The 23,620-nt window shown below is 43.0% G+C and overlaps 1 protein-coding gene across 1 annotated transcript; it reads left to right on the top strand.

The window, feature by feature from the left end:
• Positions 1–1,372: 1,372 nt before the first annotated feature.
• On the top strand, positions 1,373–23,111 carry USP38 (ubiquitin specific peptidase 38). Its single transcript, XM_066631907.1, has 10 exons — positions 1,373–2,129; positions 5,617–5,752; positions 9,448–9,577; positions 10,204–10,305; positions 11,766–11,924; positions 12,907–13,100; positions 13,686–13,779; positions 15,557–15,663; positions 17,206–18,559; positions 22,114–23,111. Exons 1-10 carry the CDS (start codon positions 1,454–1,456, stop codon positions 22,273–22,275), a joined length of 3,114 nt encoding a protein of 1,037 aa, XP_066488004.1. The 5' UTR covers positions 1,373–1,453; the 3' UTR covers positions 22,276–23,111.
• The last annotated feature ends 509 nt before the right edge of the window (positions 23,112–23,620 follow it).

Raw genomic sequence — 23,620 nt, forward strand, 5'->3', positions numbered from 1 at the left:
AAAAACACTTAAAATAGGGACATGTCCTTGTTGAAGTAGTTTTCTACTTGCAGGGAGCTTCTCCAGGTAGAGAATCCTATGCATGTCTACTCAGAAGTAAGTCCCATCATCATCAATGAGCTTACTCCCAGGGAAGTGGGGACAGAACTGCAGCCCCAAACACTGAGCCATGTCCCTGTTGAACTAGTTTTCTACTTGCAGGGAGTTTTTCCATACACCTGCTTTTTTTGGTACCAGTCTCTATTCTACCACCTCAGAGCCTTTTCACGTTCTTCAGATACACGTGTATAACTCGAAGGGTATTGAGAACAAAACGGTTAGTATTATAATGCCGTTGTACAAATCGATGGTAAGGCCACACCTGGAGTATTGTGTCCAGTTCTGGTCACCGCATCTCAAAAAAGACATAGTGGAAATGGAAAAGGTGCAAAAGAGAGCGACTAAGATGATTACGGGGCTGGGGCACCTTCCTTATGAGGAAAGGCTACGGCGTTTGGGCCTCTTCAGCCTAGAAAAGAGACGCTTGAGGGGGGACATGATTGAGACATACAAAATTATGCAGGGGATGGACAGAGTGGATAGGGAGATGCTCTTTACACTCTCACATAATACCAGAACCAGGGGACATCCACTAAAATTGAGTGTTGGGCGGGTTAGGACAGACAAAAGAAAATATTTCTTTACTCAGCGCGTGGTCGGTCTGTGGAACTCCTTGCCACAGGATGTGGTGCTGGCGTCTAGCCTAGACGCCTTTAAAAGGGGATTGGACGAGTTTCTGGAGGAAAAATCCATTATGGGGTACAAGCCATGATGTGTATGCGCAACGTCCTGATTTTAGGAATGGGTTAAGTCAGAATGCCAGATGTAGGGGAGAGCACCAGGATGAGGTCTCTTGTTATCTGGTGTGCTCCCTGGGGCATTTGGTGGGCCGCTGTGAGATACAGGAAGCTGGACTAGATGGGCCTATGGCCTGATCCAGTGGGGCTGTTCTTATGTTCTTATGTTCTAACTCAGGCCTTTCACAGTAAGGTACCGTACAAGAGACAAACGACGGCCAATGACAGCCCTGTTGTTATACACGCCAAAAACCATGGACCCCACTGCCAATTCCGTCCGCCCGCCCGCTCAACCGCCGCACCCTCTTCTGCCTCAAAAACATCAACATTACCCTCGCCCCGCCCCCTTTTATCGCGCGCCCTCGCTTGGGCGAGCGCGCTGTGATTGGCCGCCGCACAAGGGCCTGAGCGGCGAGAAAGGCGCCTGCGCGTTGCTAGGCTGGTTGTCCGGTTGCGCGTCGCGAGCTGCGGCTTCCGTCGTAGCCGATGCGCGCCGGGAGCGGCCGCTTTCCGCTTCCGGGTCGGCGTGACTATGCGCCGTGCGGCCGCTTCCGGGTCAGGCGCCTGCCGGCGTTCGGGGCCTGGGCGCTGAGGGCGCCGGCGGGGCGAAGGGCGCCATGGACAAGATCCTGGAGGGCCTGGTGAGCTCGGCCCACCCGCTGCCGCTGAAGCGCGAGATCGTGCGGCGCGTGGTGGAGGCGGCGGAGGCGGCGGGCAGCGGCGCGCAGTGCCGGGCCATGTTCGCGCTCAGCACGCGCCTCATCCTGCAGGGGCAGGACCGCTTCCAGCGCCAGGTGGGCCGGCAGGTGCTCGAGGCCTACGCGCGCCACCACCGCGCCGCCTTCGAGGCCTTCTTCTCGCGCGACCTGCTGCTGGCGCTGCTGCGCGGGCCCGGCCCCGGCCTCGACCCCGCTGTGCTCGACTACGTGCAGGCCGGCCTGCGCCTGCTCATCAGCTGCCCCGCCGTGCTGGAGCTCTTCACGCTGCTGCAGGCCGAGGCGCTGCGCCTGGTGGGCGAGAGGCCGCCGGCGCCGCTCTGCGCCCGCCTCTGTCAGTTGCTGGCCGACTTCCCGCAGTGCCTGCCGCGCGGCAGGAAGCCCGCGCTCGCCTTCTGCCAGCAGCTCGTGCGCTGCATCGCCCACTTCCGCGCCGCCGGCGCCCGCGAGCCCGAGCTGCGCCTCTACGTCTCGCAGGTCGCCCAGGTCAGCGGCCTCCTGCGCGGCCTCTGGAAGGCGGAGCCCGACGCGCTACTGCCCTCGCTGCAGGAGCTCTTCGCCCTCATCTCCTCTACCGGTGAGTGCCGCGCCCTCCCTGCGCGCTCCCCCTACACACTACCCACACTCGCTCCTACAGGTCTGGTGCACCCCTCACCTGCTCTCCACACACCCATCCTACATCCTTCTCTCCTACAGGACTGACACACTCCCCTTTCACAAGTCTCACCCACTCCCCTCCTCATCTACACATTTCCCTCCTACAGGTCTGGCTCACACACCCCTACTCCCCTCCTACAGGTCTGGCACACTCCCCACCCCTCCCCTTGAGCTTATTGTATGGGCAGTAAAAGGAGAAGTTTGAGCATCAGCAGGGGCACTTTCAAATGTCATCTCTGTGCTGTGGAAATGGCTTCTTGGTGACCAGATCTCATGATGCTCCTGGAATGTTGGTAAACAAGAACCATGTAAGTGACCAGGGTTATGGTGTTACTTCCTGTGTCAGCCCAATAGGCCAAGGGTGACAGTGACATAGGGCATAATGGCATTGTTTTGATTGACTGTGTGGTTCTTGTTTACATTTCTTGCTTGCATAATGTGTGACCAGGGCATAGCTGTCATGCTGCAGAGAGAGGTTACATTTGAGTCTGAGCCAAGTGTAAAAGAAAATAGCTTAGATATAATTAAAAAGAAAAAAAATGAGCACTATATAATGCTTTAGGACAGGGGTCTCCAAACCCTGGCCAGGGGGCCAGATGCAGCCTGCGGCGAGCTTTTATCTGGCCCACAGCCAGCCTCTTGTCCCCTGAAAGCCCCTGGCCCACTTTGCTGAACGTGATTGGAACTATGCTCTGGTTGCATCTGGAGGGTGTTCTAAGGGCCAGAGAGGTTGTATGAATGAGCCCATTCATTCTTTTATTCACATATCTAAGTTCCAGCTCTAATTTTTATATAAATTTTATATTTAAGGTTGTTTTTTTTTCAGCCCTCAAAACCGTGCCAGACATTTGATGCTACCATCTGGCCAAAAAGTTTGGAGACCCCTGCTTTAGGACAGAGAGCAAGCACGGAGAGGACACTAGTAGGCAACTTGTAAAAGAGAAGGGTTGAGAAAGGGGACACTGCCAAACCCATAGCATGTTAGGAGGAGTTAGATCAGTAAGTTAAATGACTGTTGATTCTTGTTTCACGCTTAGTGTCAATGCATCAGTTGGCGCTCTGATTTTTAGCCAGTCATCAGTTTATCTAGGAAGGTGTTCGGAAGCCTTTTGAGTCTCTCAGCAATCCTCTGTAGGTAACCCGATATTGCATGTTTGCTTTTTGGGAACTATCCCAAACCTTATTAACTTTGACTCTTTGCGATGAAGCTATCCTTAATTAATTTGAAGGCTTAGAAGGTAGACATATAGGACAGAGTTGTGTTAAGTAGATAGGATGGCTGTAATTGGTTGACCAGGGTTACGCCAAGTTTACAATCGATAATAATAATAATAATAATAAAACTTTATTTTTATCCCGCCCTTCTCCCTAACGGGACCCAGGGCGGCTAACAACATATTAAAAACAACAGATTTTAAAAACGTTAATACATAGAAAATAAAAACATTTAAAAACACATTACAGAGGCCATAAAAACAGTAGTCAGATTAAAAGACAGCATAAAAGAGCAAGTCACCGAGGAATCAAGCCTGTAAAAAACTAAAAGATGTATAAAAATGTTAAGAAGGCCAGAAATCAGAAGGCTTGTTTAAACAACAATGTTTTCAGGCCTCGCCGAAAACTCTCAAGAGAGGGAGCCATTCTCAAATCAAGGGGAAGGGAGTTCCATAATGTTGGTGCCACTACCAAGAAGGCCCTATTTCTTGCAGCCGCCCCCTGGACCTCCTTGGGTGGCGGCACTTGCAAAAAGGCCCTCTCTGATGACCTGAGATGGCGAGCCGGATTGTACGGGAGTAGGCGGTCTCTAAGATATCCTGGCCCAGAGCAGTATAGGGCTTTAAAGGTCAAAACCAGCACCTTGAATTGGGCCCGGAAACGAATGGGCAGCCAATGTAGCCCCCAGAGAAGCGGACTGACAGAGTCAACCCGCCTGGCTCCGGTGACCACACGGGCCGCCGCATTCTGTACTAATTGTAGTTTCCGAACCGTCTTCAGGGGCAGCCCCACATAGAGTGTGTTACAGTAATCTAACCTTGATGTCACCGTGGCATGGGTCACCGTGGCCAGGTCTGCACAATCCAAGTACGGTCGCAGCTGGCGCACCAGCCGAAGCTGAGCAAAGGCCCCCTAGCCACAGCCGCCACCTGGGAATCCAGGAGCAGCTGCGAGTCCAGGAGGACCCCCAAGCTGCGAACCTGCTCCTTCAGATGGAGTGCAACCCCATTCAGAGCAAGCTGATAATCCAGCACCTGCATCGAGGATTTCCGAACCAGGAGAGCCTCTGTCTTATCCGGATTTAATTTCAGCTTGTTAGCCCCCATCCAGATCCTCACTGCTTCCAGACATCGCTCCAGGCCCTCAACCGCCACCCTGGAGTCTGGAGGAAAGGAGAGATAGAGCTGGGTGTCATCAGCATATTGATGACACCTCACTCCAAACCCCCGGATGACCTCTCCCAGCGGTTTCATGTAGATATTAAATAGCATGGGGGACAGAATTGAACCCTGCGGCACCCCGCACCTCAAGGGCCAGGGTGTCGAACAGGCATCCCCCAGCACCACCATCTGGGACCGACCCTCCAAGTAGGAGCGGAACCACTGCAAAACAGTGCCTCCAACTCCCAACTCGGCCAATCGACCCAGAAGGATACCATGGTCGATGGTATCGAAAGCCGCCGAGAGGTCCAGCAGGACCAACAGGGACGCACTCCCCCTGTCCAGTCCCCCTGTCCGGTCCCCCTGTCCAATCGATTGCAATATCTCTGCTGGTCTGGAGCATGCTGAAATATACCAAAAAGTTACTGCATTAAATGACTTTTATAGAAAAGCTCCAAAATTTTTATAGAAACCTGTGATACTCACGATGGTGAGGTTGTTTGTGGTATGCTATTTTGTAGACTTTGACTGCCCAATTGGGCCAGCAATTTCTGGTTTCTATACTTTTTTAAGGAGATACAAACACTTTGTCAAGTTTTACATTTTTTTCTCTTGAGACAGTCTAGAAAAGGCCATATGTGGCTAAGTCAAGTAAATTAGGTGCAAGTTTGTGGTTTTAATCATTCAGCTAATTTATGATTTGGTGCTGTTTTTGTAAACAACATGTGTTTATACATGTAATTTTATTAGTTAGAAATGTTATCTGTATTGTGACAGACAGGCTGCTTTCTAAAGGGAGAGTGCATATTACGAAAAGGGTATTTTTTTAGTGTTGTGCAGAAATCCATAATAGGAAAGATTGAGACAAACTCAATGAGGAAATTCCTCTGCTGGACTGGTACTGGAATTTGTATGTGTATTGGTTAAGAAGCTGCTTAGCACTTGAGTAAGCTGTTTATCACACTATAATTATATCCTGAAACATCGCTTCAAATCTTAATTGGAAAATGTTTTTGTAATGTTTTATCATAGATACTTCGTTTGAACCCTCTGTTGCCTTGGCAAGTCTTGTGCAGCATATTCCATTGCAGATGATTACAGTGCTCATTGGAAGCCTTACCACAGATCCAAATGTAAAAGACGCAAGTATGACTCAAGCTTTGTGCAGGTATGGGTAATGAAAAACTGCGTGGGAAAATATTGCGTCTGTCACCCAGTTAAAGACCTCTTAGTTGAGTAGTTATACAGGTTTTTAATTAATGAAATCTACACGATTTGCACATGAATAAAGTAGTATTTTGAAGGAAGTAACCCTTGTTTTTGAGGTGATACATACAGTTGTTTTTGCATCAGACTCCTTAGAAGAAACATATTTTTTCCCATTCAAAGGGAGGAAAAGAAATTTCTCTTCTAAGTTTCTACCTGTTCTTTGTGCTATTGGTAAATATTTGTACTCAAAATACATGTTTCTAAAAGCAGTCTGTATAATTAGGAGCACCTTTTAATAGAAGAACAAACCTTTAATTTATTGCAGTTTAATCAATTGTACTTTGCAGTCCTAGAAAATAGTCATGCCATGAATGAATTTTTGCTACTAAATCCAATAAAAATCTTTTTAAAACTTGAAACAGGAAAATCTGTGTGTTTGTAGTAATGTGGTATCAACAAAGAGACAGTACTAACGTTATCTCACATGATGAACTGCACTCGTTCCTTTAGTCACCAAAACTGTGATGTACAGAAAGATTATTGGACGGTAGTTCAGGGGTGTCACATTTCTGTTTTTGAGCAGTGTCTGTGTGGCTCTGAATGTCCTGGCATGGTACTAAATAGTTGTGAAAGAACTGCCTACTTCCCTGGGAATTCTGAATCTAACATTTTATTTATTTACTTACTTATTTACAAATTTATGTTCTGCTTTATCTCCTCAAGTGGGCGTTTAAAGTGGCCCATAAAAGATTTTAAACATAGCAATGATTTCTTTTCAGGAATATGTACTGTTCTTTTTTTTTTTTTTTTTTTTGTCTTAGCCAGTGTTTAGAAAGCTTTTTGTGAAGGGCATAGCAATCAGTGGCCTCCAAATCGCAGAACTGCTTCCCAATGGAAAAAAAGCATTCCTGTATCTTTCCTTTGGATCTCCTCAGAATCTTGCACTGGGCACCTGCATCTGTTCGGAAATCTGGGCACAGAGCCTGCTTAGGTAACAGGCAGAGGAAGTAGCTGCCCGGCATGAGGTTCTTAGGGGATCAGAGGGAAAGATACGGGGCTGCTGTGCAGAACAGTATGTGCTGCACAGGACGGGGAAGGATTTTTCATTGTGCAGGATCCGGCTTGTGGACCATACTTTAGAGTAAGCTGCTCTGGGTTAAAAAGTCTCTAGTACAGGATATTTATTTGCTGTGGTTGATTTTTATCGCAAAAGTTAGTCACAGCTAATTCCTGTTGAAAGTGATAAAGGTTGCTGTTCTTGATTCATCTACTTGGCAATAAGTTCCTTTGAAAGCAGTGGTATTTAACATTGTGTACCACAAATTGTGTTGAATTTTTAATATTTTTATACAATTTAGAGTCAATGATTCCAACCATCTTAATTTTTTTGTATCATCAAAATTTTTTTAGCTACCTTAAATTTGCGTTGTCTGTTCTGTTGCCTAATGCATTATAGTACTTGTCATACAACTGCATGGCATAAATTTTGGCTAAACCATTGTTATGCCAAAAATATCTGCATTTTTGAAATCTTCACTAAAATTAATAAAAGAAACACAGAAATATTGAGGTAAGCATGAAATTGTTCACTTGGTTCATTTGTAACACTGTGTAATGTGCAGGTTATTACTCTGGGTTGCTGAGGGAGGAATGTGCAGAAAGGCAACTGTCCCTGGCCATTCTTGCCCCAGTGGCACTAAGAAAGGAACATCCTTTCATCTTTCCCTTCAAAGGAAAGAAAGGATCCTTTCATCCTTTCAGTGGCACTAAGAAAGGAACAATGTGCGGCAGCAGTGAAGAAGGCCAATTCTATGCTTGGGATCATTAGGAAGGGTATTGAGAACAAAACGGCTAGTATTATAATGCCGTTGCACAAATCGATGGTAAGGCCACACCTGGAGTATTGTGTCCAGTTCTGGTCGCCGCATCTCAAAAAAGACATAGTGGAAATGGAAAAGGTGCAAAAGAGAGCGACTAAGATGATTATGGGGCTGGGGCACCTTCCTTATGAGGAAAGGCTACGGCGTTTGGGCCTCTTCAGCCTAGAAAAGAGACGCCTGAGGGGGGACATGATTGAGACATACAAAATTATGCAGGGAATGGACAGAGTGGATAGGGAGATGCTCTTTACACTCTCACATAATACCAGAACCAGGGGACATCCACTAAAATTGAGTGTTGGGAGGGTTAGGACAGACAAAAGAAAATATTTCTTTACTCAGCGTGTGGTCGGTCTGTGGAACTCTTTGCCACAGGATGTGGTGATGGCGTCTAGCCTAGATGCCTTTAAAAGGGGATTGGACAAGTTTCTGGAGGAAAAATCCATTATGGGGTACAAGCCATGATGTGTATCCGCAACCTCCTGATTTTAGAAATGGGTTATGTCAGAATGTCAGATGCAAGGGAGAGCACCAGGATGAGGTCTCTTGTTATCTGGTGTGCTCCCTGGGGCATTTGGTGGGCCGCTGTGAAATACAGGAAGCTGGACTAGATGGGCCTATGGCCTGATCCAGTGGGGCTGTTCTTATGTTCTTATGTTCTTATCCAAACTAATTCAGAGAAGGTGGCAGTGTGTATCTGCAAGCACATGCAAGGCAGCCCAGGGGCAGCACAGTACTTTATCTGAGAGTCCCCCAGAATCTGGCACCAATACTTGAAGAATAGCATAAAATTCTCACCTGCAGTCTTAGCTGGGGAGGCAAAATAATAATTAGTGGACTAGATGGGCCTATGGCCTGATCCAGTGGGGCTGTTCTTATGTTCTTGTCCAAACTAATTCAGAGAAGGTGGCAGTGTGTATCTGCAAGCACATGCAAGACAGCCCAGGGGCAGCACAGTACTTTATCTGAGAGTCCCCCAGAATCTGGCACCAATACTTGAAGAATAGCATAAAATTCTCACCTGCAGTCTTAGCTGGGGAGGCAAAATAATAATTACTGCAGGTACCACAACATGTCATGTGTGTGGCCCCTCCCACTTGCTGTCGGAGCCATTCTGGGCAGCAACAGCAACATGCAGGTGCTCGGTGAACCAAATGGTGTCTTCTGCACATTGCTGTTGCTGCCCAGAATAGCTCTGACGGCTAGTGGGAGAGGCTGCTTCTACGGTGCATTAAGTACTTATTACCCCCTGCTACGCTTTTGTGAATTCTATTCTCTTTACTGCCGGAGTCTATTATAAGCCTTTCTACTACTAATTGTGGGTTTTCATGAATTGGCTGGAATGCTAGGATACTTTGTTTCTCCCCTTGTTGGCCATCACAAGTCAGCGGTGAACAAATTGGACTTGTTGCCTTTTTTAAAGCAAGCACTTGTTTTCCTCCCTTCCCCAAGAGAATAGTATTAAGCAAGAAATTGGTGAATGTTGACATTCTTGAACATCTTTATGATGTGCAAGGCCAAGTGGGAAACTGCTAATCTTTGTTGTCATTAATTTGCTTTTTGTCACTTGTACCTGAGCAGTGGTTGTCCTCATTTCCATCATTTTCAAATAAGGCTTTTAATGAAGGCAAACCAGAGATTTTGGCATTTACTAGTAAATGGTTACCAATCGCAAGAGAGTAGAAGGAGAGAACCATTACTAAGTCTTAGGCAGTTGAGTAATTGGAACACAAGCTTTGTGATTGATATATTGACTGCTTCTGTCACTTTTCAGAATGATCGAGTGGCTGTCTTGGCCCTTGGCTCAGCATGTTGAGACCTGGGTGATCGCATTGCTAAAAGGGCTGGCTGCAGTTCAGAAGTTTACTATCCTTATTGATGTTACTTTGTTTAAGATTGAACTGGTAGGTATAACTTAACAGTGGGGTTGCTGCTACAGTGCAGTTTTTTAAAGTACAGTAAAGTTGGCCCCCAGCATCCACGGGGTTTCTATTCCCAGAACCCTTGAGGATGCCTAAATCCACAGATAACAGGATCTGTGGATGGGCCTCTTAGAGAACCTCTGGACATGACCGGAGGTGTCTTGTGGTTGTGTACGGAGATGTTCTGAGCCGTAGCGAGGCCACACATGGCCTCCCCATATCTCAAAGTCCTGTCTTGAGGCCTCTGAGAGGCACTTCCAATTAGAAAAACCAGAAGTGCATCTTGGAGGCCTCAGAAAGGCCTTCTGAGATGTGGGGAGGCTGCATGCGGCCACCTTGCGTCACAGAAAGCCTCCTGGATGTGCCCAGAATACATTTCCAGTCGCGTCCAGGAGAGAGGTCAGTTCTGCATTTTGGGTTCAGAACCCACAGAGAGTCAATACCATAGGTGTCAAATCTGTGGATAAAAAGGGCCAGCCTGTAGCATAATTGCCTTTTTGCTAATTCAATCCAGAGGGTTGAAAATGTTGAATGAAGTGAATTTGAACTAATCTGTAAACTTTCACCACTTAAATAATGTATGTCTATGTGTGTTTTTCCCCCTTAAGGTTTTTAATCGACTCTGGTTTCCTCTTGTGAGACCTGGTGCTTTGGCTGTCCTTTCTCACATGTTGCTTAGTTTTCAGCATTCTCCAGAAGCTTTTCACTTGGTAAGTGGACATTTTTTGTGTCTGTACACTTGTGCGTGGTGTGTCATTTAATGGTTTTCTCAATAAAGCTTTCTCAAAGTTGCAATCTTGAGCATACTTGGAGAAAAATACTGGAATATCCTATGAACTAAGTGTGTTGAGAATTAAAGTGCTTGAAAACTTGAATTTCATAACTGGAGAACTGTTGGAAGCTAGTTTGAAATTACAAATAGCCCATGGGTCAAACTTTACACGTGCTACATTCTTCAGCAGACTGGAAGAGAAAATCAAGGGCTAATCTACAGTTGAAGTGTGCTAAGCAAATTTTGATGTTTGTGAGCAAGAAAATATCTAAACTGTCACCTTGCTCATGGCTATTCACTTTATCTCCTTCTCCCCTTTGTAAGCTTATTGCCTAAAATAGTGTTTAAAATCTAACTAATTGACCAATTGTGACAATTATTTACATCCTTATTTTGAGCTATCAAACACACATGAAGGAGTTTAACAAAGAAGTGCAGTCAGTTATGTTAATGTTTGTTTTTTTGGCATTTTTTTTGAGAGAGCACCTTAATTTCCTACCACAATATTTATAATGGAATATATTGGAGGCTTGATGTGAAGAACAGTAAGTATTAAAGTATTTATATGAAGGTACAGAATTAAAAATCAACCATTAGCTTGCTAATCTTGAAGTTGCTTCATGTCATTCTGCTAGGCTAGCTAGCTAGGCTTTTTAGAGATTTAAGGCCAAGCTGAGATGGTTCACACTAAGTGGAACCGTAAACCAATCTCAAAATAAGGTTAGAGAATATGAATGGAATATGTTATTAATATAAAATAGTAAAGTAGTAAAGAAATGTTTCAACAGTGGAGTCTAGGAGAACAGTATACTGATGCAGTGTGATTGGCTGTTTGGTAACTCAATAAAATTGTAGGTTTCTTTTTTTAAAATGAACATACTTATTTACTTCTGAGGAAGGAAGAAACATGATCTCCATTTACAAGTATCTTTATAAAAATGTCATCAAAATGTACAGTTTATTTAGTGATGTGTTTGCCAAAATTAAACACTAACCTGCTTCAGAAAATGGTTATGTGCCATGTTGGGGTGGGGGCTGTAAGTGTATCTGCTAAGCCCTGTACTGATGAAATCTGCTAAGCCCCATTGCCCAATGGTACAGCATTTGTCTGCACTGGCAAACGTACCCAGAAAGCCTCTGTCCCTGCCCTCTAAATAGCAGGGAGAGAGGCTCCCCAGTTAAAGCAATTGTCAGTGCAGACAAATGCTGAATGTGTGGGCAGGGCTTTGCATGTCTGCTGTTACTTTGGGGACCCTCCAGGATAGCATGGATAGAATCCACACGATGTTTGTCTGAACAGGGTTACTCACAATCAGGAAAGCAACAATGAGAAATGAGGACGTAGAAAATAACGACATATCTTAAACCAATCAATTCATGTGTTTTTTCTGACATTAGGTTGTTCCACATGTGGTCGAATTGGTAAAATCCTTCAAAAGCAATGGCCTGCCGTCCAGTACACCTTTTTTGGAACAGCTGAGTGAGCTCATACACTGTATGATGTATCATTACTCTGGATTTCCAGAACTCTATGAACCTATTCTGGAAGCCATCAAGGTATGACAGTGAAAATGCTTCTTTTCAAAACAAATGCTTTAGATTTAAAACTTCAGTCTTCAGCAAATCTTCATTTGGGTCATCTTGTGATTTAGGGGATAAAAATTTGCACAAGACTGTATGTAACATTAGAAAGTGCTATGGTTAATAAAAGATGTGACCTACTATCATATTAAGAATACAACCTTGATGGAGGAAGTATTGAGCTAGATTTTTGTAGTCTGATTCACAAAGTCATTTTGGTAGCTTAAATCTCACCTGTAATTTTTTTTATACTTCAGTATCAATACTTGAGGGGAGAGCACTGAAAAGTTGAATGTGATAATTTAGTTGGCATTGCTTCACAGAGCTATATATTTTCCATACCTATTGAAGAGACTATTGAAGAGAAAAGCAGTCTTGGGTTATCTCTGATCAGGATTGGCTGTTTGAATTAGCCTAAATATTTCTTACCCAGAAAAGCTGCTTCTCCTAAAACTGTTGTTGGCTAAAGCAAGGGAATTGTGCCATCTGTGAGCAAAAACTGGGAAATGTTCAAATATGCTTGGACATGACTTGAGTTGGAGGTGGGATTGCAGAGAAACAGTTGTATTTTGGTAAACAGAGGCTGTTCTGTATGGTTGTTGCAATTCAGTACTTGAGGCAATTTTCTTGGCAAAGAAATAACAGGGGCACAGATCAAAGGTGACCTACAAGCCTTGCAGTATCTTTAGAATTAATAGCCTCTGGGAATTTGTTGGCCATGCAGTTCACAGTGAATCTTTGATGGCTGGCCAAAAAATTGTACTGATAGTCCTTTTAAAGACAACTGGATGATATTTTTTCTGTACTTGTAAGAGATAAGAGCCTGAGGCTGTGATTTGGTGGGGGGGGATGCAGGCTGCACGATTTGATGCTTGATAGATCTAGTATTACAAAAACGAGAGAGAGAGAGAGAGACGTAGTTGCTCAGTGTTGAACTCTCCGCTTTTCCCCTTTGTAGGATCTCCCAAAACCTAATGAAGAGAAGATTAAGATGATACTGAATCAGAGTGCTTGGACATCTCAATCCAATTCCTTGCAATCTTGTTTATCTAGATTTTCTGGAAAATCTGAAACTGGAAAGACTGGTCTGATTAACTTGGGAAATACATGTTATATGAACAGTGTGATTCAGGCACTATTCATGGCTACAGAGTAAGTTCAAACTTACTCTTCTAAGGAATCCAAGTCCTCATGCCTGCCGGTATCTTCATTCTTTTAATCTATGGAATACGTCATTCTTTCAGTATGGCTGGTGAGCAGCTAAATAATATGTCAGAATTGGTCCACTAGTACATTCATTTTTTATCCCAAAAACATTTGGATCACATCAAGGAAACTATATTGAGGTTCATGCCGTAGCACATTATACTCATTAGCATAGTTCTTCAAGTGGCAATAGAAATAATTGCTGCATTGCATAATATATTGCTTAATAGAAGTTTGTGTGCTAGAGAGAACCCCATTGACTAGCAGTCTTATATAACTTTCAAGTTCAAGAAAATTTGCTGCATCTCAAAACGTGAATTAAACTGTGCTTTAAATGTAGGACTTACGTTTAATATTTGGTGCCTGCCTAAGCGGTCTTGTGTGTGTTTCTTATTTAAAAATAATTTTATGCTACTAAAGCAGATGCTGGCCAAAGCCATAGTTCTCTGATAGTTTTGAGCTATGCCATCAGGACATTGCGTTGTGACGGTACATGAAAATGTTGTTTTCTTTATCTTTCCCCTTTTGCAGTTTCAGGAGACATGTATTATCTTTAAATCTAAATGGATGCAATTCACTAATGCGAAAGTTGCAGCATCTCTTTGCATTTTTGGCTCATACACAGGTATGTGTGACTGTTTTTCTAAATATAGATGTGTATCTAAGAGCCCAATCCTATGCTGGCTCCTGCAAGCAGGTGCAGATATGAGGTGGTAGCAAATATGCTATAAAGTACGTTGCAGATGCACAGAGGCCAGTACTGTTGGCAGAGAGGCTGCCATCAGCCGAAAGGCTATCGCCAGCACTCTGCCTGCGCTGGAACAGCATCCTATGACCAGCATAAGGACACTGCTGAACAGCTGGGATATCGGGAGGGAGGAAAAGGAGTGGGGAGAGGATGTTTAGGCTGGGGAGGGTGAGGGAAAGGGCGGTTCAGGGCTGGGAGGGGTTGGGGTGGTGGAGGAGGCATCTGTTGCATCCTAACTTCTGTTCTGAGCCGAAAGCCCTACATGGGTCTACTTGTTTCTGTGCCAGCATTTGAGCAGGTCCAGATCTCTGAGTAGTTCCATTGGGCAGACTGGGGCTCAACACATGGTAAGAGAAATAATGTTCCCTTACCTCAAGGAGACCTCTAGCTTCCTCCCTGGCCCCATGGAATACAGCAGAGGCAGTTTTAACACTGCTGTTCCATGACATGGGTAGTCCAGTTGTGATTGGGCTGTAAATCTTGCACTGTTAAAAAGGACTTGGGGCACAATCCTAACCAGGTCTACTAAGAAGTGAGTCCTATTTTGTACAATGGGACTTACTCTCAGGAAAGTGTGGTTAGGATTGCAGCTAGGCAGCCCAATTCTGAGCTCCCTGGAGCTCCCGGACCCGATGGCTCCATGGAGGGCTGCCGCTGGATCCTGTGTCTCCCCTACTACCCTGGGAGGCTCTTCGGGAGAAGGGGACATTCGTAAGGGTAAGGGAAGCAGCCCCACAATGGGGCTACTCACTTTAGCGGCGACCAAAAGGCCGCCGCTAAAGTAAAGGCGCTCGTGAAGGCTGAGCAGCCCTGCACGAGCACCTAGGATCCTGCGGAGTGCGGATCTGCCTCCCATTCCGCAGCCCGGGGGACCGCGGAGCTGCGGAACCTGGGCGACCACCTGGCACTAGCCTAGCACCAGCCAGCACTGGGCTAGCTCCAGCGGTAGTGCAGCAGTAAGCCCTGCAAGCGTGCCTTACACCACTTTTGCGACTGAGGTCCATGGTGCGGAGCCGTGCCGCGGACCTCAGGATTGGGCTCTCAATCTCTATACAGAGATGTTTTTTGTATTTTGTTTATAGAATAACTGAATTAATGGATTGGGAGGGGCATGTTCTCAACTTTTTAAGCTAAGGAAGAATTGGGCAATATTTTTTGTACACTATTTTTACAAATAGGAATCTGAAAATAACTGCAGACCAAGCAAATATAGTTAATGTACTGTATATTTTCAGAGCATCAGTTTTCAACTGTAGAAAATCATATTGTGCACCATTAAAATAGTCACTTTGAAAATTTCTAAGAAACAAAAATTATTTGAAAAGGGATTTAAATATTTCACTTCGCTATACTTAAGCACATTTAACTTGCTAGAAATCATTTTTGTGTTTTAAGCTATTGCTTGACTTTTAGTTTCTAAAAGTATTTTTTTAATTTGGTGTAAAAGAAGGTAGCATTGCTTGTCAAATGGAGCTCATGCATATTTTTGTTTTGTTTTGCAAATCAATGCAATGTAATTTATAATGCTTGAATGTTGAATAAATATATAATATGACTTTTAAATGTTATCTGCTTTCCTGTTTCAAAAATGAAGAAATGCTTCTTAGAATGGTGATAGTATGATGCATTGCTTTATTTTGTTTTATACGTACAGAGGGAAGCATATGCTCCTCGGATTTTTTTTGAAGCTTCGAGGCCTCCCTGGTTCACTCCTAGATCCCAGCAGGATTGCTCTGAGTATCTCAGGTTCCTGCTAGACAGGTATGGTGTTTTAGGATTTTTAACAATTCTAGTCTGCAGTTCTATCCACACTTACCCAGTAGTAAGTATCATTGACTATCATTGTTAAAAGTATATACATAGTAGCCTGTTAAAAGTACAGAGTAATTTCCCCAGATGCAGTCATGTATCATGGTAGCATGAAGTCTAATATAGTAAAAATAAAATATTGAAATGAATTTCCCACCTGAAATTGGCTAGCAACCCACTCAGTGGGTCCTGACCCACAGTTTGAGAAACACTGCTCTAGAATGATAGTAAATGGGACTTACTCCTGGGTAAGTGTGAGTAGAATTGCAGCCTAGGATTGTTTAAAATGTTCCTACTCGATGATGTCACTTGCAGTCATGACATCATTTCCAGTAGGTCCTGACAGATTCTCATTCTAAAAAGTGGGTCTTGGTGCTAAAAGTTTGAGAACCACTAATCTAGAGTTTACTGATTACTGGGCTGGGGCATCTAAAAAGCTTTTGGAGCTCTTCAGTTTAGGAAAAAGGATGCCGGGGGGGGGGCATGATTGAGAAGTACAAAATTTGCAGAGGATGGATAGAGGGATGTTCTTTTCCCTCTCACACAACACCAGAACCAGGGGTCATCCACTAAAATTTAGTGTCAGAAGAATTAGAACAGACAAAAGAGAATTTCTCTACCCAGTGTGTAATTAGATTCTGAAATTCCTTGACACAGGATGTAGTAATGGCATCTGGCCTAAATGCCTTTGAAAGGGAATTGGACAGATTTCTGGCAGAAAACTCCGTCACAGGTTACAAGCCGTGATTAATTTGTGAACCTTCCTGGTTTTAAGGAGGCTATTTCAGAAGACCAGATGCAAAGGAGTGGCAACAGGATGCTGGTATCTTGTGTGCTCCTTGAGGCATCTGGTGGGCCACTGTGAGATACAGGAAGTTGGACTAGATGGGCCTTTGGCCTGATCCAGCAGGGCTCTTCTTAAGTTCTTAAAGTTGAAAACTATAACAGTTTCCAATATTCCAGGATTGAATACTTGATTTCTGATTCAAAATGCTACTTCAAAAAATCGTTTTATGTTTGGTTTGGTCTTTGGAGTCTACGTGTGTGTACACAAACAAGGAAAAGCAGGCCTCGTGCCTTCTAACATGCAGGACAGAGATAACACGTAGGCTCCAGTGCCTTTTTGAAAATGCGTTTGCTCTTGATTTGTAGTTGCCACATTTTATCTTTGAAGTCCATTTGCATCCCTACAAGTGATTCTCTCCTTATTCAGTAAGCTTGCTATGTGCATAGCATCCGCAGTAGTAATGTAGATATCCATAGTACTCCTGACTTGTCCTGAATCCTCAAGTCTTTGCAAATTCATAGTTTGGAGAAAGTAAACTATCAAGGCTGGTACTAGTGAAGTTATAAGATAATCGAGTTGTCTTCTTCCTCTCTCCTCCCCTTCATTCTTCTCTAAAACTGTTCAAATATATAAATAATTGGGTGTATATTTACAAGTAAAGAGAAAATGGTATAAAAATCATTTGATTGGATTTTTGTCCCCCTTAGGCTGCATGAAGAAGAGAGGACCTTAAAAATTTTGTCTTCATCAAAGCTTACAGAAGGGGTGAATGACAAGTCTCTAGTCCAAGAAGTGTCCAGCAAGACACAGCTGTTTACCAAATCCCCATGCACTGCAAGAGAAGAGAGAACCTTGATAGAGAAAATGTTTCGAGGGAAACTGCAAACAAGCATATGCTGCTTAAATTGTAAAAGTACTTCTCACAAGGAAGAAGCCTTCACAGATCTTTCACTTGCGTTTTGTCCTCCCATATTCTTACAAAATGTTGACTTGCCAAGTGCAGAAAACTTGTCTGAAGGGAAAGATGAGTCCATGGATCAAGTTAGGACAAGAGCATTCAGTTCTGTGGCAGAAGTAGCTCCTGGTGATCTAGCTGTTGGTGACTGTTGTGACATGATCACAAATGATGTGATGGTGAAGGACCTCCCCGTTGACACAAACTGTGAAAATACCCCAGACCCTTTTTTGTGCAAGCCTGAAGACAAGGATAGTTTGCGCAAGCATGTTAGTGAAGCAACTCCCTCAGTGACTGACTTGCTCGATTATTTCTTGGCACCAGAGGTCCTAAAAGGGGATAATAAATATTATTGTGAAAAATGTGCCTCTCTACAGAATGCAGAAAAAACTATGCAAATTGTGGAGGAGCCAGAATACCTCATTCTCACGCTGTTAAGATTTTCATATGACCCCAAGTGTCATATTAGGCGCAAAATCTTAGACAATGTGTCTCTACCACTTGTTCTGGAGTTGCCTGTCAAAAGAACAGTGTCGTCCTTAAGCCCAGTATCGGGCATGTGGTCTATGGGTGTTGAGTTTTCTGACACTGGTGAGAATTTAGCTAAAAAACTCAAGCCTTCTGGTGCTGAAGACGTGTGTTGCCCTCAACTAGTCCCCTATGTATTAAGCTCTGTAGTTGTGCATTCTGGCATATCCTCTGAAAGTGGGCATTATTATTCTTATGCCCGAAACATTGCCAGCTCGGAGTCATCGCTTGAACCTTGTGATCGGGCCCAAAGTTTGGCTTTAGCTTACCCACAAAGCCATTTAATGGCTGGAGAGGCTCCTGTTGCAGCTGTTGAAAAGCAACTGGATGAAAATGAGGTGTCAAAGGAATGGTTTTTATTTAATGACAGCAGAGTGACTTTTACCTCATTTCAGTCAGTCCAGAAAATTACAAGCAGGTTCCCCAAGGACACAGCTTATGTGCTGTTTTACAAAAAACAGAACAGCTCCAGTTCTCTCAGCTCGAAATCGTCTAATGGGCTCTGGGTCAATGGAGATCCTCCTCTGCAGAAAGATCTTATGGATGCCATAACAAAAGACAATAAACTGTATTTGCAGGTAAGGTTCAGGTTCTGCTAGTGTGAAGGAAGACAATTGTATGAATGCTGTAAAGGGAATTGATTAGCTGGTTTGGTCTGTCTAGACATTTAAAGTAAAGCTCGACTCAGACATCATGCCAAATCATGGAGGGTTTTAACCATACCTGAGGCAAAATGGACAAAACTTAGTATAGCATTTGTCTGCTTTTGTTCTGTCACAAGATCACTCCATGGTGCAGCATTTCTGAAAACAAGAGTGATGACGTAACTCCGATTTGTCACCTCAGACATTTCGCCATACAGTGGTTTGCAAACCCACTTTAAACCATAGTTTCTGATTTTTGACTCACCAGTTGATTGGAAGCCACAATTTCTCAGTTCAGTTAATCGTACCAGTTATGCTTCCTTAATCAGGATTAGGCATGGTGTCTACATTGAGCCTGGTAGATCTTGCTTTAATTGTATAGGTAGTTCCTGTATTCCCCTTCCCCCCAGAAATATTGCATGTTTATTTACTAATATTTTACTAGTAAACTAGTAAATTATTCTTTTACTAGTAAACACTGACAATAGGTTGAATTATTTTTATAAATATGTAGCACCATGAGGGTGTTAACTTACACAGAATGAGAAAATAGGATCTTGTCCCCAAGGAGCTTAAAATCTTGTTAGACAAAAGCGAGACAACAAGGAAGGGCATGAATAAGCAGGGGAAGAATATGATCAAGTTACATATACTTAAGTGTAGTTACATCACGGAAGAGGACTTAGGTGCTGTGCCAAAGGCATACAGAGTATACTATGTACAGAGTATAGAAGTGATATTTCTAGATGTCTCCTAGTAAGACCTGGAAAACTTTGATATCTTTCACCTATGATTCTTGCAGGATGAAAACCTGGGTCAACAGTATTTATTGATTAAGGCTGCAATCCTATATATGACTTTGTAGGAGTAAGCCCTGTTGAACTCAATGGGACTTTCTTCTGAGAAGACATGCCTAGGATTGTACCCTAATTTCCTGTGCATTAAGCCAGGGTCTCCAGTCTTTTCGGCATGAGGGACAAGTTGTATATCTGACATGGTGTCAGGGGTAGCTGGAAAATAATAAATACATGTAGAATTGATGTGCTGAGAGTTTGAATACACTAAGTGGGTGAGAGTAGATGGAGGAGGAGATCAGAGGGCTTGCACAGAAAGAGGGGGAATGGATTTTGAAAAAGCATCAAGCAACCTACGATGCAAATCACAATTTTTTGTCTCTCTGTATAAGGTTAACGTAGACATTTATATTTATATTCACATCTCCCAGCATCGTATATATCTCATTCAGCCAGTATAGGCGCTGAATGTAATAAAACTTAATGGAATGATTTTTACATTACATTGCATTACATTCAGCACTTCTAGTGGCTGAATGCAGTATAAACCCAGAAGTGTGTCTTTGGAGCTATTTGTAGCTCTAAGAGGCTGGGGAACCCCATCCAGGGGGCTGGATGTGGCCCCTGGGCTAGGGTTTGGAGACCCCTGCATTAAGCCAGGAAGCATCAAGCAGCTACTAAACATTTTAGAAAGCTGCCCTATACTGAGTTAGACCACTGGTTCGTCTAGCTCAGTATTGTCCATATTCGCTGGCAGCAGCTCTTCATGGATTCAGATGGAACTTTTTCTGCCCTATCTGAAGATTGAAGGTGAGAACTTCTGCATGCCAAACTGGTGCTCTACCACTGAGCTATGGTCCCTTTCTTCCTTACTTGTGGGATACAGCAATCTTACGCTGAGTCTGCCTTAGGTCAACCTTTGCATGTACTTTACATGTATGGGATTACAGCCCTAATCTTTGTTATTACTTTTCCAGGTATATCTTTGCATCAAATTGTTTCTTATCTATATAAGTTGAATCTTCACATCTTGTATAATTTCAGAATTAATTCATTGACCTACATGAGCAGGCTGTTGTTCTAAGGGCACAATCCTAACCAGGTCTACTCAGAAGTAAGTCCAATTTTGTTCAGTGGGGCTTACTCTCAGGAAAGTGTGGTTAGGATTGCAGCCAAAAGCTAGTATATAAAGCAATATGCAGTTTAAGTTAGTAAAGTTACTGGCTCTCCATTCATCTGCCTAACAAAGGCTACCTTGGCCTACTGTGATATCACTGTAGCTAGGCCAGTGGCATCCAGAAGAACTGGAGTAATGCTGCCTGCCCACTCTGACTGCAGACTTGCCATGTGCAAACTGTGACTGTGTTAATTATATCTTTAATCATAGTGTCAAAAGTTAGGAAGCCTCAAACCTTATGGCTGTATTCCTGGAAAGGAAGAATAACTTGTGTACAGTTGTCCAGCATTTCTGAATGCGAGCATGAGAATCTTGGAAATTATTTTTATGTCACAAACTTTTCTCTGTAAACACTGAAGACTAGAAACTTTTGTAAAGGTGAATGCTACGATTCTCGCAGGAATAAAAAGATCCTGAATACTGCAAAACAATTTTAGGGGCTGCAGGCTAATTGAAGAAGCCAGGATATTTTCCAAATCCCATGCTAAATTATTTTTGCAACATATGCTGTAAGGTTTTAGGGTGTAGGCCAATGTTCTGTTTTTACTAAGCTACTAGGGATTATTAAATGCACTAGTCAGTGTTGCAGGAAATCTGTCCGTTCTTTGGCAATCAAACTTCAGCATGTCTTCAGTCAAACTTCTACCATAGTGAAATAAGATGCTGTCAACCTTGTGATAGCAACACCATCAGATTGCAGTGATCCCTGAATGCAGTTTTGTGTGTATAAGTTTGTATACTCACATGCTTTTAGCTACACCCTGTACAAGTTTGTTGATTTTACTTCCCAGGAATGCATCTCCCCGAAAAACAGTCATCTCAAATCCTCCTCACTTTTGACATTAACATTAGATGTTGCCAGTATGTTCATGACTCACAAGCTGCGTATTGTCCAGCAATAAGTGCCTAATCTCTTTGTGTAGTGGACAGTTAAAATTGTGACAGCCCTTTTAGATAGCTATTTTAGATACTGTGATTGCTCTGATGTCAGAGTATGTCCAGGTAGCATTGGTCAGGCAGTTGAATGGAGCATGATTTGAAACTAGAATTTTGATTTTATGGCAAGTGAGGAACTTCTGTTAAGCCAGCTGGTATAAATGTTGCCTATTGTGCACACCATGTTTTTGAATGGCAGTTTGTTGTAAGTCAGTTGAGGAATTCTATAGTTATAAACTTAAACAACTGGATTGTTATTGTTATAATTATTGTTATTAACAGTATTTATATACCGCTTTTCAACTAAAAGTTCACAAAGTAGTTTACAGAGAAAAATCAAATAACTAATGGCTCCCTGTCCCAAAAGGGCTCACAATCTAAAAAAATCTCTGCTGTATAGTGTTAATAGACATGCCTACACATCACATTTTTTTGGTGTTCATAATTGACCTCTTTGCCACAGTGTTGGCTGAACAGAATGGGTATGTATGTGGCGAATGTGAAATTATTCCCTATTCTCTGTTCTAATTTTCCATGAGAAACTGCCTTAAAAGGTGCTCTTGACAGTCTTTCTCTTTCAGGAACAAGAGCTTAGTGCTCGAACACAGGCCCTACAAGCAGCTGCAGCCTCGTGCTCCTTTCGGCCGAATGGATTTGATGACAATGATCCCCCAGGAAGCTGCGGGCCGACAGGTGGAGGTGGTGGAGGAGGATTTAGTACTATTGGCAGACTAGTGTTTTGAGAACAAAAGCATCAAATGCATTGGTTCCTAAATGGCTCCCACAACTGCTTTAGGACTATTAAAACACTGAACTGTATTAAATAATGTACCAAGCTTTTTTTTTTTCAAGATGTGATCTTTGTTCTAAAAATAACTTTCTTATTTGAAATAAATAAGTGCATCATGGAGAAATCTACCTCTTAAATTCACTTGTTTTTATGAAAAGATGTTCTTGGCCATAAGAGGAGTTAGAAGATTTTTATGACCCTAGGTTAACTAATAAAAGCACTTAAAACATGTAATTCCAAAACCTTGATGGAAAAGAAATGCTATTCTTTGGAAAAGAGATGGTTACTCAATCCCAGCAGTTTTTGCCATGGGTTCAGTTCTTCTCATAAATCTGTACATCCTCAAATGCGCTAGAGATAGTGTAACCATAAAGTTAAAATCCAACCTGTTAACAATGTAATCCAGCATAAGAACTACCCAAATGCAATATATTTGCATTACAGGTACATATGTAAAGAAATCACTTTAACTTGCTTATTAAATCACTTTTCTAAATATGCATGATCTTGTAGAAACAAGGTTTTTAAGTAAAAAAAAAAATACAACAAAGTTTGTAGTATTTCTAATTGCTTTGAGGACTTTAAAGTTGTTTCAGGGAGTACATCTGCTATGTTTTTGAAGTAAGAGACTGTATGTGCCTTGCTGTACTGTATCTTAAAAGTACAAAACTTTTTGAGGCTGCAGAAAAGTGTAGAACATGAGATGTTAATTTTTTTTGTTTAATATGAAATTAAAACTTTTTTGAAAGTGTTAGCTTCTCCAGAAGTAAAGACTGATGGTTCTGAAAACATATTTGTTGCTCATGATTTTCAGGTCTAAAACGGATTTTAAATTTGTCTAGTAAATAGTAACATTGCAGCTCTTATGAAACATTTGAAAAAAGTTTCAGGCCACTGGTGTGTGTATATTCACGCTTTTCATTTTACATTTTTGGTATAAGACTTGTATTTTTTCTTGTTTTCCCTTAGCCCAGGGGTCTCCAAACCCCAGCCAGATGTGGCCCACAGCAAGCCTCTTTCCAGCCCACGGCCAACCTCTTGTCTCCTGAAAGCCTCTGGCCCACTCAACTGAACATGACCAGCACTGTGCTCTCATTGTGTCTGGAGGATGTTCTGAGGGCCAAAGAGGTTGAATGAAAGAGCCCATTCATTCATTTATTCACTCATCTAAGTTCCATCTCTAATTTATTTATTTAAATTTTATACTTAAATTGTTTTTCCGGCCCTCCACACAATGGAGGGCCTCATATTTGATGCGGCACTCTGGCCAAAAAGTTTGGAGACCCCTGCCTTAGCCC

The sequence above is a fragment of the Tiliqua scincoides genome, chromosome 6 (genome assembly GCF_035046505.1).
Source record: "Tiliqua scincoides isolate rTilSci1 chromosome 6, rTilSci1.hap2, whole genome shotgun sequence".
Classification (NCBI taxonomy): Eukaryota; Metazoa; Chordata; class Lepidosauria; order Squamata; family Scincidae; genus Tiliqua; species Tiliqua scincoides.

Bases quoted from the DNA above. Each gene is read 5' to 3' on its own strand.
- USP38 (XM_066631907.1), top strand. From the start codon at position 1,454: ATGGACAAGATCCTGGAGGGCCTGGTGAGCTCGGCCCACCCGCTGCCG. The intron at 10,306-11,765 runs GTAAGTGGACAT...TTCTGACATTAG, and splicing joins CTCCAGAAGCTTTTCACTTG to GTTGTTCCACATGTGGTCGA. The intron at 11,925-12,906 runs GTATGACAGTGA...TCCCCTTTGTAG, and splicing joins CTATTCTGGAAGCCATCAAG to GATCTCCCAAAACCTAATGA.